The sequence below is a fragment of the Cuculus canorus genome, chromosome 2 (assembly GCF_017976375.1).
Source record: "Cuculus canorus isolate bCucCan1 chromosome 2, bCucCan1.pri, whole genome shotgun sequence".
NCBI classification, from domain to species: Eukaryota; Metazoa; Chordata; class Aves; order Cuculiformes; family Cuculidae; genus Cuculus; species Cuculus canorus.
Genome location: NC_071402.1, coordinates 114,376,389 through 114,392,531, shown reverse-complemented (window position 1 = coordinate 114,392,531; position 16,143 = coordinate 114,376,389). Strand labels below are relative to the sequence as shown.

The 16,143-nt window shown below is 38.4% G+C and overlaps 1 protein-coding gene across 1 annotated transcript in view; it reads right to left on the bottom strand.

The window, feature by feature from the left end:
- The window catches only part of LARS2 (leucyl-tRNA synthetase 2, mitochondrial), a 90,182-nt gene that overhangs the window by 13,948 nt on the left and 60,091 nt on the right, over positions 1-16,143 (bottom strand). The window contains exons 15-19 of the mRNA XM_054058252.1: positions 10,498-10,601; positions 9,137-9,319; positions 5,075-5,244; positions 3,957-4,034; positions 1,652-1,763 (exon numbers count right to left, since the gene is read on the bottom strand). Coding sequence (XP_053914227.1) covers positions 1,652-1,763; positions 3,957-4,034; positions 5,075-5,244; positions 9,137-9,319; positions 10,498-10,601 — 647 coding nt within the window. The remainder of the gene's footprint in view (positions 1-1,651; positions 1,764-3,956; positions 4,035-5,074; positions 5,245-9,136; positions 9,320-10,497; positions 10,602-16,143) is intronic.

Below are 16,143 nucleotides of genomic sequence, written 5' to 3'. Positions count from 1 at the left end.
TATAATGATGACCATACTAAAAGAGAGAGGTTTTTTTCATGTTCAGTCATCAGATTCTTCAGGTAATAATCACAACACAATGGTTTTTGTATGCTAGTTGCACTGAACTGCAACGCACAGTCTTCGGACCACACAATCGACATTTTATCTTTAAATGCAGAGAGATATAATGCAAGGATAATACACTCCCAATTTTTATTATGCTTCCTTTTCATTCTTACACCAGATCATTCTCATTCTCATTTTCATTCTCATTCTGTGGTGATTTTAGCAGCAAGAAAAGACCTCCCTCTTTAACATTCAACATTAGAGGCCTAAGTTTTACTTTTGGTGAGTCATGTTAATTAAGACATCCTTGTGTGCTTTGTTATATTATCAAACATATTTGATATTTCTGTATTCCCTAAAATTTATTTGAATTTTAAGTTCACAAGGCACTGCATGTATAAGTAATTAGTCTGAACCTCTTCTGCCTCCATCTCAACCAATGTGGAAACCAAAGTCATGGCAATTACTACCATTTAAGTATAAATTTTAATTAGAGGGTACTAAGAATATTGACCAGAAGGAGCTTTCTCCATATGGATCATGTCTGTTGCCACTCTTTATTCTAAACAATTAAGCTTTGATTAAGACATCCTAAAACCACTTGAAATGAAAAAACAGAAAACACCCTACTGTCCCTAATATATCTTGCTGTTTCCAGAGGCTCTGTCCCTATGTTATTGCTGTTAAAAAAAATCACCCTTTCATTGGCAATTAATATTATTACAAGACCATGCAAAGCTCTGAAGTGTAAGCAACTATGTAGCTCTGCCCTGTAAACACTTGAATGCACAGTTTTAGGAGGACTGTTGAAAATAAAACTGTTAAAACAGCATTCAAAAGCTAACATTAGGTCCAAAACCACATAGCAATTTGTGGTCAGCCTTAATGCAGAATATATTCCTATCTTCCCACATACATCTTGGGACTTCTCCCAATAAACCTTAAAAGCAACTGCTGGACTCTGGCATGCACATCCCTTATTTCACAGGCTTCAACTGCAGCCACATCATGCAACTTAACCCACTTGGGATTGAGAACTCCAGGTTTACAACCATTACAGATCTTAAAAAAGATTTCCTGTTTACCATTCCCACTCTCCGAGAGAGGTTAATTTGCAGCATAACGTCCCTCAGGCTCTGGAGAATTCTACAAGCGTATGATTTTTACTGAACACTCCTTTAGCCTTTTTAGTACACAGCCCTCTGACACGGTCATCTCTGTCTGAATTCCCGAAAGCAATTATTTGTAGTCCAAAACTCTGAAACAGTTGTTTGAAAAACAGCTCTTAATACTGCCGTCCATATACAGCCGCAGCTGACATATGAATTCCTCATGCAAGTCCTGTCTTGAATTTTTCTTCCTTCTCCCCTTCCCTGCCTAGTCTCAAGAATGCCACCTTTTCATGCAAGGGGAAAGAAACTAAAAGCTGAAAGATCTGGGAACACCAAAAATTTCAAGTTTGTTTAGGAATTATGACAGAAGATGACAGGATAGATGCAGAATTCAGGGATAAGTGACACTTGTACTACCTTAAAGACATTTTTGCAAACGTTTTTTGCCTTTGTTCATGGAACTTGAATAAAAAAAATATTTCTAGGAGTACCTTTCCACATCTCTGATGCAATGTGTGGAGCCATAGGTGCAACCATTATGCAGAGTGTAGCCAAAGCATCTTCAAATTCGGCACTGTGGAGAATAAGAGGCTGAGAAGCTTGCTAGTAAAAAACACAGAAAGGAAAGAAAAGAAAATCAGTTGTTAATACACATGTTCTGGGATGAGAGGGGAAGTAGTTTAATTAGTAAGATAATGCAGTAATAAAACCTAAAATCAATGTCTACGGTCTACAGGCTAATATGATAATAAGTTAAAACTTACAAAAAGTTCTGGAGATTTAAAGTTGCAACTTTTGGTCACAGAGTGCCCTCCAACACTTGGAAACTAATCCCAAAGAGGCTGATGCAGACCGATGGGGATCTGCCCTGATACAGGAGCCTGAACACAGATCTGTGTGGACTATTCTGGCCCTCAAACACATTTTGTGTGCTGACATTGCTAGAAGTATAATATTAGACAAAATCAGTGCTATCTGATAAGAGGTGAAATACTTGTAAAAAGGAGTCTAACTGTGATGAACACCACGTGGTTTTGTTGAGACAAGCTGAATTTAGCAATGAAGTGAGGTTTTAGAGCTGAAGGAAGCTTTGGGAATGAAAAGTGCAGCACAGCCTTTTAGAGTTTGATGTTCAGATTGCTTTAGTACAGTGTTCAGCTTCTCTAGTACAGAAAATTTTCAATTCCTTGCAAAAGGAGCTAGGCTGACAAAATTTGAATCTTCATTCCTCTAGGTAATGTATCTTAATAAAAAAGGTATAGCACTAAAAGTAACTGGATAAATTTTTTCTTTCTTTGCCTGTCCTGACTCAGAGAGATACATCCTGTGGTTAAGTTCAGATTCTGTGTTTATTTTGTAACTCACTCCCCTAATGAAATATCACAGAAGAATGTTAATACACGTCAGCTTATGAGAATTATTAGGTGGGTGTGATGAACATCCATTCCTGTCTACTAGAAAACTGTCCAAACCCATTCATTTGTTTGGCACAGACCACAAATGTCAGATGGCACCTTCTTATCATTGACACTAACAGCCTCAGTGCAAACTAGATTTGAGTGAGTTTTAGTAACTACTACCTGTTTTCTATGTTTAATCTTCACCCACCTCCCCACTTCCTCTTTTCAAATGGGACTGGAAGAGGAAGTGTCAGCATGCTATACGGAAACTTGTTCTTGAAAGATACTGCACTGACTTCTTTGGTCAAGGAATACGTTAGTGCTCAAACATCTGGCTGTCTGTAGGACACTGATTTTTATTCATATGCTTTTCAGCATTCACTTATCGCCATCCACCAGTCCAAAATGCATATGAATCACTGAGGTGGAGATAAAGAACCCTGTCACCTTCTCAACACCACACAGTATCCCAGATTTAAGTTATCTCAGTACAGACTTGTGCACACCCTACTTAACTTTTTGTTATGTTCCTTAGCTTTGCCAATAATCTCCTTGGGATCCATAAGGTATAAAATAACGGTAATCCAATAAAGAATATTTCAATAAAGAAGTTGAAAAATCCAAACTTTTCTGTGATTTCTGGTCTAGATCAGGTTACCATTATATGCCTGAAGGATTGCTCAACCAGATCTAAGAGTACTAACAAAAATAATGACGTGTCCCTGCCCACGCAGGGGGGTTGGAACTAGATGATCTTTAAGGTCCCTTCCAACCTGAACTATTCTATGATTCTATTATAATAGTTTATTGTGTTTGATCTGTTGTCAATGGCTGATAAACAACATAATCTAAATAAAAAAAATGCTAAAGTTAATTTTACATTTGTTTTAAAAGGAGAGTGTGAAAACTCTATTACTAGCAGACAGTTCAGTGGTGAAAGCTGTCTCTGAAGAATGTAAGAAAATGTGTGATTTTCCTTGCAAAGAATAACTGTTTTCTTTAAGTCAGAATGTTTGGTAATTTGATAATGTATTATTATATTATACATAGCTACCTACGCAACTTGGTTAAAAACAAAAGAAAACAAACAACAGAGCTGAACAAAATGTTTCCTCTTGAAATTATAAGGTGCAGACATAAACACCAGAACCTTTTGGCTCTAATACCATCAAGCTCTTCCCACAAAACTTGTATATTTCAAAGGTAGAGGGATACTAGAATGTGCTCCCTTTGAACAGAATAATCCAATGAGGCTCTTGATTTAGTAGCAATGTTTATGACAGTAAACGATTCATGCAAAGCCGGGTCTATAGCTGAGGCAGCTCCTGCTTTTTATAAAGATGTACTGGAACAGGGTCTGAGAGAAAAAATACCTTCATTAATATTGTGCACTTACATGGAGTACGTTAGTGAGGCTCATCAATCGGGAAATAGCTGCATTGAACAAATGATCCTTTGTGAAGTACTCTGTTACCTTGTATTAGAAGAAAAGGTCTATCAGTAATTACCTAAAATCGTCAAACATGGAATACTGGGTTTTTAAAAGAAAAAGAATAATTGATAATCAATTTCAATTTGTGAAATATGCCCATAGTACCTTACGTGAAAATTATGTGGCTTGCAAACATACCAGATACGCAATCACATGTGTGTATGGGAAAATAATAAACATATAAAAATTCAGTTGCCTAGCTTCCCTTTTATTTCAGGATGCTAGAAGCTTCAATCAATGCCAATAAGAACTGTGTATTAGTAATGACCCTTTATTTCTTTAATAAAATGTCTTCCCTTTGTCTCTACAAAAGACTTTCACACTTGTAAATCCAGTTATGCTGGTGAAAGCTTGTCCATAGATTGCAAGCTTACAATTCTAAAATATGTTAAAATATCTGGAACATCCCTCACCACACAGTTCAAATAAGGGAAGGGTTTTATGCGTAGAAGAATATTTCAAGTTAACTTTGCAGGTATTTATGTCTCCTCCTGAGTCTTGGATAATTGAATCGATGCTAATCAAAGCAGGAGACAACATATAAGAAGAGATGAATGAGTCATTCCAGTAGTTGGTTTTTTTAGGATACACTAAGATATTTTCACCAGTAACTTTTCTTCATTCCATATGAAACAGCAGACATGATAATGAGGTGTGAAGCAAACAGATCAAAAGCTTTTGTTAGAGATAATCTGCATAACTCACCTATAACTTTGCTAACTGTAAATGAAGCTACCCAAAACCCAGACTGCTAACATTTCAAAGCCGTAACATTTCATTCTTTAAGTGAGGCACAGAGCAGAGAAATGTTGCCAATCCAAATGTTACTAATTTGCAAAATATGTTCTGCGCTGTGGAATTTCTAGATTAATAAAATTACTTATACAGAGAATAATTAACTTAAAAATTATGAGCTACTCATCTGGGGAAAAAGCTTTTGGCTCTGTTAGTCAAGCATACAGTTTTAGCATATGCAGCAACTTATTTAGACATTTACAAACTATATAAGAGTTTCTTTTAACCTCAGAAATCACCAGATTCTTCTGCTCCCAGATCTTTCTGGCTTCAGCCTTCTCTTTCTTATTCAGAAGCTCAGGATTGGGCATGGTACCTGACGTTCTTGCTTCAATAAGTTTGGTTACAAGAGTCCAGAGGCGTGTCTGCCATCTCTGAACACCTGGCATAGCATCAGCTGACATTAAGGAAAGATTGCAGAAACAAATTTCAGTTACAAGGAATGAGTCCAAAACATTAAAGAGAAGCAGAAAGGAAACTGAATGCTAGAGTTAAAACCTTTTTTAAGAAACCTTGTCTTTCAAATTAAAAATGTCAATGCAATTAAAAGTGTCTTTACAAATAATGATGAGTTGCCTTAATGGAGAGAAATCAATAAGATAAAACAAAAGTACTTTTCTACAATGACTCTGAAATATAAATATAGCAAGAATATTTCGGGTATCTGTAAAACAACCCAACGGTATGTCAATGTTAGAATGCTCATCTCTTATTTTAATGCTTCAACAAAACAGTTCTACATGCCCTGATTTTTCAAACTCACGGAAGAATAGAAACATACACATACAAACACATTTTTTTTAAATTTGAGAGGTTTCTTCTAAACTTTGATTTTATACTTCTGTTTTTATACTTCTGTTGCTACAGAGCTGCTACTGCACTAATGAGTATAGGCTCTGATGCTTTGTACCATCTTTTGACACAGATTAGTCTGGGATGGGGAGATTAGAAAGCCATTCATCCTGACCTTGCAGGCATCAGTCCTGCTCCAAGCCTGCTCTAAGAATGTATTCTTAGGGACCACGCTACAGACTGGCCTCAAGCTACAGCTGTCCACAGCCACGTTCTCCATGAGCTGTGGTGCAGAGCCACTAGTGGAGCAATGGCTTGGGGTGTGGCACTGATATGGCTTTAGCTCTCTCTTCCAGATGTGCCATGTTTCTACTAGACTGCACAGCGCTACATCACACCGTACTGCAGAGTATCAACATATCCTAAGGCATCACAGCTGGCAACAGCTTCCAATCCTGCTCTGGCAACCACACTTGAAAAGACTGCCAGGGCTACTACTAAACTGGGAGAAGTAAAAGTCATGCGAGTGACTGTAAGACAGGTGAATTATCTGTCCAATTGCACTAGACAAAAGACTTCCTGCACATGTGGGAACAGTGAAATATAATCTGATTGACTATGTCTGCTTGATCCTCATGAACTCTTCTGGGTGAGACTGGGAGAATGATGCTATCCCAAACTTTCCATCTCGTGTTCATATCAGAAGCATGTAGATCATGTATACATGGTAGGCTTGACATTATCCAGACTGTAGTAACGATGTAATATGCTGTTGGGTAAGTTCAAAGACATCTGGTCCTGCATAGTCTGAAAGGCTGCTTGCCCACACCAGGGGAGATGGGGAGAGAATGACATGAGGCCCTGCCTTCATGCCCGTCACTCAAAAGACAAGTAATCAGGTCTGGAGGGCAATCCTCAAAAGGCTATCAAAACACATCCAGTGAAGAGAAGGATCATGGCAGCTGAGAACCAGTATTTAATATTCTCCAAATAAGACAATTTTCTATATTGGGTTTGCATGGCAAGGTTTTGGTAGCAGAGGTTTACAGAGGTGGCTTCTGTGAGAAGCTGCTAGCAGCTTCCCCTGTGTCTAATAGAGCTGATGCCAAGCTGGCTCCAAGACAGGCCTGCCACTGGCCAAGGCTGAGTCCATCAGCAACGGCGGTAGCGCCTCTGGGATAATGTATTTAAGAAGTTGGAGGTGGGGGGAAAGACTGTGCAAGAGAAAACTGCAGCTAGGAGACAGGAGTGAGAATATGTGAAACAACTCTACAGACAAAAAGATCAGTGGAGAAAAAGGAGGAGGAGGTGCTCCAGGTACCAGAGCACAGATTTCTCTGCAGCCTGTAGTGAGCACCATGGTCAGGCAGGCTGTCCCCTGGCAGCCCATGGAGGTGGAGCAGATATCCACGTGCAGCCTGTGAAGGACTCCATGCTGGAGCAGGTGGATATATCCGAAAGAGGATGTGAACCTTGTGGGAAGTCCACGCTGGAGGAAGCTCCTGAGGCGACCTGAGGACTCATGAAAAAAGAAGCCCATGCTGGAGTAGGTTTGCTGCCAGGAATTGTGACCCCAGCGAGTACCTACACTGGAGCAGTCTGCTCCTGAAGGACTGCACACCACAGAAAAGGGCCCACACTGGAGCAGTTCATTAAGAACTGTAGTCCATGGGAAGGACCCATATTGGAGAAATTTGTAGAGGACTGTCTGCTCTGGGAGGGACCCCATGTTGGAGCAGGAGAAAAGTGTGAGGAGGAAGGAGAGGCAGAGACAACGTGTGATGAACTGATCACAACTCCCATCCTCTACAGGGAGGGCTGGGGCAAAGGTGTTTTAAGATTTGTTTTTATTTCGTGTTACCCTACTCTGAGTTTGATTGGTCATAAATTAATTTCCCTGAGTCAAGTCTGTTTTGCCTATGATGGTAATCACTGACTGATCTCCCTGCCTTTATCTCAGCCCATGAGCATTTTGTCCTATTTGATTCCCCTTTTCCAGCTGAAGAATGAGGAGTGATAGAGCAGTTTGGTGGACACTTAGCATCCAGCCAAGGTCACACTCAGCCCAGCTTGCTTGATTTCTTCAATTTAAACATTCACTATTAAGAAATTCAGACAAAGCTTAAAGATTTAAGAGATACTTTTCACCTACTTCCCATTTCCCTCCCTTCCCCGGAAGTATCTTTAGGCTGCTGAAATATCCTTTTGTTTACATTTTTCAATACACTTTTAATATGACATGACTCCAAAATCTTTCTTTGTATTTCTCAAGGGTTAAACAGGTTGGTTGGAATGAATAAATGCATTTTTTGTTAGCATTATACTTGCATGTGCTTACTTTTCTTAAAAAATGTTTAACCACCAAGCTCTAGTATACTTTGCAACTACCATTTTGTACCCACAATTCTCACACTGATTTAATTATTCAATTTTCAAGATGGAAAAATACAGCAAAAAGATCGTGCATCACTGAATTTGCTGCTTCAGAGGGTATTATGCACCTGTGTGCTCTTGGGGATGCAGGAGTTAAAGTTTGGTTCCAAGTGGTTGGTTCTTTTAAGAGACTTTTTCATATCCTTAGGTTTGTACTGGTGTGATTAGATAGTGACAGAAAGCCAACTGAGAAAAGTCATTAAGCTCACTCCTCCAGTACATACAGTAGTGCAATAAAGTATAAATGAACATATACGAATCTAAAGGATTACAAACATCAACTGAAATAATGATTAGTGTAGGTTGAATTAAGTAGAAAGGAGCTGATACAAGAATAAAGAAGTACACCTTTTTAAACGAGGCGTGGAGTGTTTTATTAAAGCCTTATGCAACAGAACAGCTAGATTTAAATGCATGCATAAGACTACATTAAAATGTATGAACCCCAATAGATTAAAGAAATTAAGATCTGTCAGGATGACAACTCGCATGATGGCAGTAAATATGTGTGTAGGAGGGTAAATCTTAACTTATAAACTCATAAAAATGTCATGTGTGTACAAATATTAGTTACTAGGAACTCTGATTATCTTCTAATGAGATTCTTCCAAGAAGTATTTTACAGTCCAGCTTACAAAAGCCATTGCATACATATGGAAAGAATAAAATATTGCAAAGTTTTATCTGCAATCTGATATGATTTTAAAAAGCAGATTATAATGAAGAAAATAATCTTAAAATAATAATTTCCAATTAATCAATTAATCATAGGTAATAACAAAATAAGAGAACGAGGTCTAAGTTTGCAGAAGAAAATACCACTTAAGCAGCACTTTTCATACATGCTATTAACTTATAAGAGGTAAGCTGCTTGAAATAATCTTGCAAGCCTGCCTCTCAGTAACACCTTTGTGACTCCCTCTCTCTTAAAAGAATCAAACAATACAACCTTTTTTATTCAATTGTTCTGAAACTTAGGTATTAAGAACTGTATTAATTTTGTGTTTAAAATACAACACACTAGAAAGAAAACCAAATCAAGCAACAGAAACAATCTGACTTACTTTTAGCATCCCACAAAATATCTTGTTCTGGAGGAGCAGCAAACAGAATGTAAAGACGTAGGGTGTCAATGCCATAATCATTCACTAATTCTTCAGGGTCTATTCCATTGTGCTTAGATTTGCTCATTTTTTCCCAAGTAACCTGAAGCTTCTCACCAGTTTTTAGGTGAACTGGTTCAGTTCCTAAATATTAAGACATGCAAAATATTGAACCAAATTTTTCTCATTTGTAACAGCAATTAATTTTGTTCCCTAGGCACAAGAAGAAACAACTATACCTAGTGAGATTTTTCAGTTTCCAAACAGCTTAAAGAGGAAAAACACCCATTGTAAACAACCTCTTCCCTCCCAAGCTTTTCCTACTTTAATGTTTTAACACAAGTAATATCCCAATGCTTCCATTACATCATGACAGAGTCTCCTACCATTTGAAAGTTGTATCTGGCACTCATCCTATGTGCTACCTCGATAGCCCCCCTAAGATTTAAGCACTGCTATAACCATGACATTTAAAACCTCCCAGATAGGCATACTGGTTCAGTACAATTCTGGTCTGCACTTAGCTTTTACAAACACCAGATTTATAGGTTTCAATTGCAGTATGTTATTCTGACAAGAACATGACTTCTGTTGTATGAATTTAGAGATGGAAAGGGGCATTCACACTGATAAAGGTACAACCAAGTGGAACCATCTGCTACAGAAAAGCCCAGGCTTTTCTGGAAGAAAACAGGATAGCACACAGTGGTAAATGTAAGGGGGGTTGGTTTGTTTTTTTAATGGTTTACTAGGTTCATGCACAGAAGAACAGTGAAAACAAGGTCATGCAGAAGGAGAGCTTAAGGGAGGTAAATATGACCAAAATCACTTTTGCTGCTACAGGTCCCTAGGCCAGGACTTGCCGCTCCAGCTTATGGAGTGAAGACAGAACGTGAGAAACAGCACTTTTTCCTATACATTTACATTCCTAGTATCTACTGAATACACCAACATCTGTGTCAGCTCTGCCACGATGTTTTTGCAGGTCATCTGTTTGCTGGCACTACTAGCTCCACTCAACAAGCTGATGGGCAGTGTTTTAACAAAACTGGTTTCTGATCTTTTGGATCATATGGGAAACAAAATAATACCATAGCACTGTTTCTGTGCTTTGATGCAATTAGAAGTTGCCAGATTAGTAGGGTGCCTGTGCACTCAGCAGCACAAATGAATCCAAAACTCACAGTAGTTGCTCACCAGATTAAATGTTACAAGGATTCATTTTCTCTTCCAAATTTTCCCAGCACTGAGACTTCTACACCAAAGCAGTCTCTGACTTCCTGGATGCACCTGTGGTGATTTTACCATATAGTGTTTCTTACCAGTGAGATCAACCTCCTCTTTCTTCAAACACTGGCCTGTTGTTGTTAGTCTGAATGTCTGATTCTTGATAAGACCTTGAACCAAGAGCTTACGGAAAGGCTCCCTAAGGATGGAAGGAAAACAAACTTGTCTGTTGAAAAGAGCTGTCAAAAGCGTAGTTTATGATAAGCCGCAGGTATTGAGCCAATCAGGACCAATTATTTAATGAAACAATAATTTTAAGTTGACTACACATAAATGGTTGTTTTTTACCTTAGAAAGAGTACTATGTACATTTATTCATGGTGGCTGGCTGGTATGTATTTATTTGTATTCTGCACACATTCTTTCATCCTGATTTAGAACCCAGTTATTCTAATGTTATTTTCCAAACTAGTATATGGATACTATGCAAAAGTTTCCTGGATAGCATACAAAAGTTTCCTGGCCAGCAGTGCAATTTCATTAACTTCAAGCTAGATTTCCATGTATAAAAGCATTCAAAGTACCTGGCCTCCCAGTCTTACAAATATGTAGTTTTAGCCTCTTTCTGAGGAGCACGGTATATTGGACAAATTAAAATCTCACTGCACATTTCTCTCTATAAACAGAGGACATAATTCCTTTAATGTAAGCACTTGCCTGTCTTGTCCCTTTGCAGAACTATCCATCAACACCTAGCAGTAAGAAAAAAGTACACTAGAAAAATGGCAATGCTGGAAAATTCATAGGTAAGTGGATAAATTTTTAGCATCTTGGACTTTACTATTCTAGCAAAACTTACATCAGGACGAGTAAACACCCATCAAATGTGTGTATAATAAAGCAAAAAAGAGCCTTAAAAGCACCAAAGCTAAGGGCAATAGTGCACTCAGCAAGAAATACAAACTGGAGAGGGGCAAATTTAGACTAGACGTTAGAAAGAATTTCTTCACTGAGAGCGGTGAGGCACTGGCACAGGTTGCCCAGGGAAGTTGTGGATGCCCCATCCCTGGAGGTGTTCAAGGCCAGGTTGGATTGGGCCTTGGGCAGCCTGATCTAGTGGGAGGTGTCCCTGCCTATCACAGGGGGTTGGAACTGGATGATCTTTAAGGTCCCTTCCAACCCAAACTATTCTATGATTCTAAACAAAGTAAACACTGCTCTGATTGACACATCATTGTGGCCACCTCCTTTAATGATCTTGCATTTCTAATTCATCGAGTCAGATGTTTGTTGCTGTTTTCACTGAAAAAAAGACAAAAAAATTAATCTCTAGAGATTTTGATCCCCACTCAATAGGTCAGGTTCTAACAGCAACCCCAAGAACAGCTTGGGCTAGGCAAGAGGTATGGAGCCAGAGCCAGAAGTCATACACAGTCTGCAGAGCCTTCTCATGGGATCCCCCAAGATGGGCACGTTGGTGACCATCATTTTGGAGGACATGATAATCAGTGCTGGTTACTACTGACTTGCATCTCTTAATGCTCACATGTGTGCTCAAGAAGCAATCTGAATTCTCCCCATTTCCACTTAACAAAGTCTCACATATGCACCAGAAGCATTACTCCTCTTTACTTACTTTTCAAAAAGCTAGAATAGATCTATTTTAAGAAGAAACAGTAAAATCAGACTTCCACATTTCACTTCATATGTCCAAAAAAAAAGTCATAATCCAAAGCACTACTTACTTTTAAGTCATTAATTTAGTATTATTAGGAAATACAAATTATATTACAATTTATCCTTTGATTTAAAAAACATTAATATATTTAACAATAAAGTATTATTAAACTACATAACAATTATGCATCTTTTATCCATAATAAAGCAGATATCTTAGAAGTACTAGCCTTCAAACCCTTTTGATGACTCTGAAGTAAGGAGATACTTGAAAGAAAAGCCTTAAACGGGGAGAGAGAAAGTGATAGGCTTCATACTTCAACATACTCATGTTTGAACACGAGTTTCCTTCCTTGCATATTTTGCATACCTGTAAATATTGAGCAAGTACTGGCACATAGTGATGTATCACTCAGTTGTCAGGCAGCAATTGCGTTGTCTCTACTGTGCCACCTGGTTTTATCAACAATGTTAAGTAAGAGTAGCAATTCAGGCATCTCTAGAAATATTTTCTAGGCAATATTTCACAGGTTGCCCGAAAAATCCTGTTGTTTAGAAAGAAATCAACAGAGCTTAGGATATAAGAACTGCAGAAAAATTTATGCAGTATGAACAAGAAAAAGTATTTTAAAAGTAGGAGGTAATAATAATCCAAAATCTCAAACAATTATCTCAAATTATCCAAGGGAATAGAAGATGAATAATTGTAAAAAACTCCTTCTAATTCTATCATCAACAAATGGTGGAAAAATGCTTCAGGAGATAACTGTTCAGAATAAGTTTCTTCTACAAACTAAATACATTACACCAAGGAAAACAAAAAGAATTTTCCTCCCCGCCATTCAGTACTTCAGTCTGTTTAAGGTCTCAAGCAGTTATTAAAAGAGCTACACTTGCTGCTATCTAAAATAAAGCTAATGAGATAGCCAAAACATCCAAATCAGATAGGACTCTCCACTGGAAGTGATTTTTCAAGGAACACTTAGTTTTAATGACAAAGAGTGAGTTCAGATCACATGCCAAGTTATTATAAGCTGAATACAGGAATCAGCATTTCCTATTTTTGTTTACGCTGACAGAGGCTACAAAAATGCACACAAAATACATTACCAAGTATGGGGGAAAAAAACCCTCGTGTGTTACTAATAGGAGAAAGCAGGAGAGTGGAGACATGCCCAAAATGAGAAAACCAGACTTCATCTAATAAACACAGGGCTCAGAAATAGATTGAGCCCTGTACTGAATTACTCCCGATGCGCCGTGATTTTGCCAGTGATGTAGTGGCTCCATCTCATGGTCACATGTAAAGTTACACTTTTATTTATATTAATAAAACCACACACCTAAAACCTTCCCCTCTAAGAAAGTGATGTGTTTCTTGGCCACGGAAGGAAACTGCCAAGATACTGCAGCACATTGAGTGTGATTTAAACACTGCAGCACCTATTCATGGCCTGGTGTCGTAAATACCTCCTGAGCCATACCACTGGGAAAAACTGAACTCAGCTATGTTGAGACAGACAGATGCTTCTGGCACAGCAAGTGAAGAGGTGGCTTGAGTTCCTTTGAATGTTCAATCACACCTCAAGTTGTAAGGATGGAACGACATACATCTTTACCTTCCCGTAGTCTGGTTTTGACCACGCTGGAGTATGGGCACTGTGGCCTTCGTTGTGTGCAGCTTTTGATTGTGTTGTACGTCTGACGGGACCCCACATGTGAAGTCTACCTGACACCTCTAAGCAAGATCAGCTGTGCTAGCCACGAAGTGTGTAATCTACCCTTTTCCTTTCAGTAATGTTCATAAACAGGCACATTTCTATGATAGACCAATCTCTCTACGTAGGACCACGATGGATGGAGGAGCAAGTGTGACTAACAGATCAGAAACTCCTGCTCAGTGCCATGTCCTCAGGCTCTTTGCCCTGCTTTGTGCAAAGTGATTAGCGAGACTTTCAATCCAATTACAAATGACCTGTCTGGAAGGACTTAGTTGAGCTTCAACAGCAATAAACAGTGGACTCAGAAGAAGGAATAGCTCTAGCCAGGGAGCTCACTGCATATATTTGCATCCCACACTTAAAGAAAGGCTGAGAGTGCCTGACGCTGTGCCCTAGAGTCAAGACAAACTCTTGCTCAGTGACTGTCAGCTCAATCGTGCAATCTACAACTAGACCTATCTGTAACATGCTGGCAGTCCCGTAGAAGACCAGAAGTGATTGGAGGATGGGGCAGCTAATCATTTTAGGCAGGAAAAAGATCAAATACTATTGAATATTCAGCTTTTACATAGTCAATAGCTGAGTGCTTTTACTTAAAATCAACAGTAGTGATAAAGCTATTTCTGTCACACAAGTATCTTCTTTTATTCTTTAATGCAGCTATATAAAAGTAGTGCCTTCTTGCTCAATAGATTTGCTCTCTATCAGAGTCAAATCTGCTGACTTAATGGCAAGTATAAACGTTTTTATTGTTTTACAGTCCTTCAGAGAGAGCATGTGAGATTAATCAATTACAGACTGATTATAAAGTCTAGGGAAGAGCCAAATTCTGTGTAACTTGTACTTGCAATAAAGCAGTTGAGCAGGTGTAACCAAGTGTGTCAGCACACATGTGCCACAGTGGATGAAGCTGGAACAAATGAGGAGGTTGCTGGTCCCCTCTTGCCTATGTGGCCCCTCTCCCAGCGGGTGTCACAGCTGAGAGGGCTGGCTGACTTGTGAATTAATTCCAGAACTGATGCTGTTTACAGACCAGATTGCTAGAAGAAAATTACATCAATCTGAGCTTCATCTGTTGTCACATGTACCAATACCCAGAGGGTACTATTTATTCTGCTTGTCATTACTGAGGAAATGAACAGGTCTTCCCACTATCTCTAGCCCAACGTGTTAAAATAGATAAAATAGAAAATCATGCCACACCTTCAAGAGATATTTAAACTAAATTGACACTTTTACAATTTTAGATATCTATAAACATTGCATCTTCTATGAAAGCATGTGTGACATCTGTAAGTGAATGGCCTGTAATATTTCTATTGTAATAATGTACATTACATATGAAAAGATTGCTTTGCAAATCTAAACTATGACATTTTAAACTCTTGTTTTCAACCTCATTAATAGCCACTAGTACAGAATTAAATACTATTATGAAGTATTTTCAATGGATTTGAAAGTCAGCGGATGGGAGTCAAGGACTGAAAATTTCCATGAAGAAAACCTATCGAAATGAAAACTACTACAGATTAATAGGAGAATCATAAACTATTGAGTCAGGATACTCAATAACACTGTAAATTCTGGCAGCTCTCATTAACTGAGATGTAGCAGAACTTTACTAATTTCATCAGTGAACAAGATGTGAGCTGTTAGAGAAAGACTGAAAACGCACAAGAGGGCAGTGTTTTTTAACATTTTAATGTTTTCCCACATAGCAGTGGGTTTTGACACCATGACTTTAACCTTCCTAACGATAAGCTTGTTGTTTGTAATCACCCCTTTCAGATCTCTCAGGCTAGTCCTTGAGCAGTCCTAATAGAAGAATGAGCAGAAGTGGCTTTTGACCACTGTTAAAACATATGGAAGACACGGGGCAGTATTCATACAAGAGTTGAGATTTCCACATCAAAACAAAATCCTAATTTGACTTCATGGCTTAAAAGCAAATAAAGCTTTAAGTGCATAAAGCTAAAGCAAGCTAGCAATTAATGTGTATGATGATTTTGTTAAAGTCATCTTGCAGTCTAAACACACCTATAAGCAGTAGAAACAGCTGATCCTAGGGGCAATGTTGTAACATCTTCACATGTGCAACTTCTGAATTGTATACAGCCTCAGAGGAACTTTCCATATTCTTGCAAACTACTTTTACCAAAAGCAACCTTGATTTCCTCTGCTATTGTCACTAGACATACACAGTGTTTCTTCAGTATTTTTTTTCATTGATGTTAAGAGGCTTTTTTTTCTAATTTACTGCACTTATCATATTAATATCTTCATAAATGACATAGACAATGGGATCGAATGTTCCCTCAGCAAGTTTGCACATGACACCAAGCT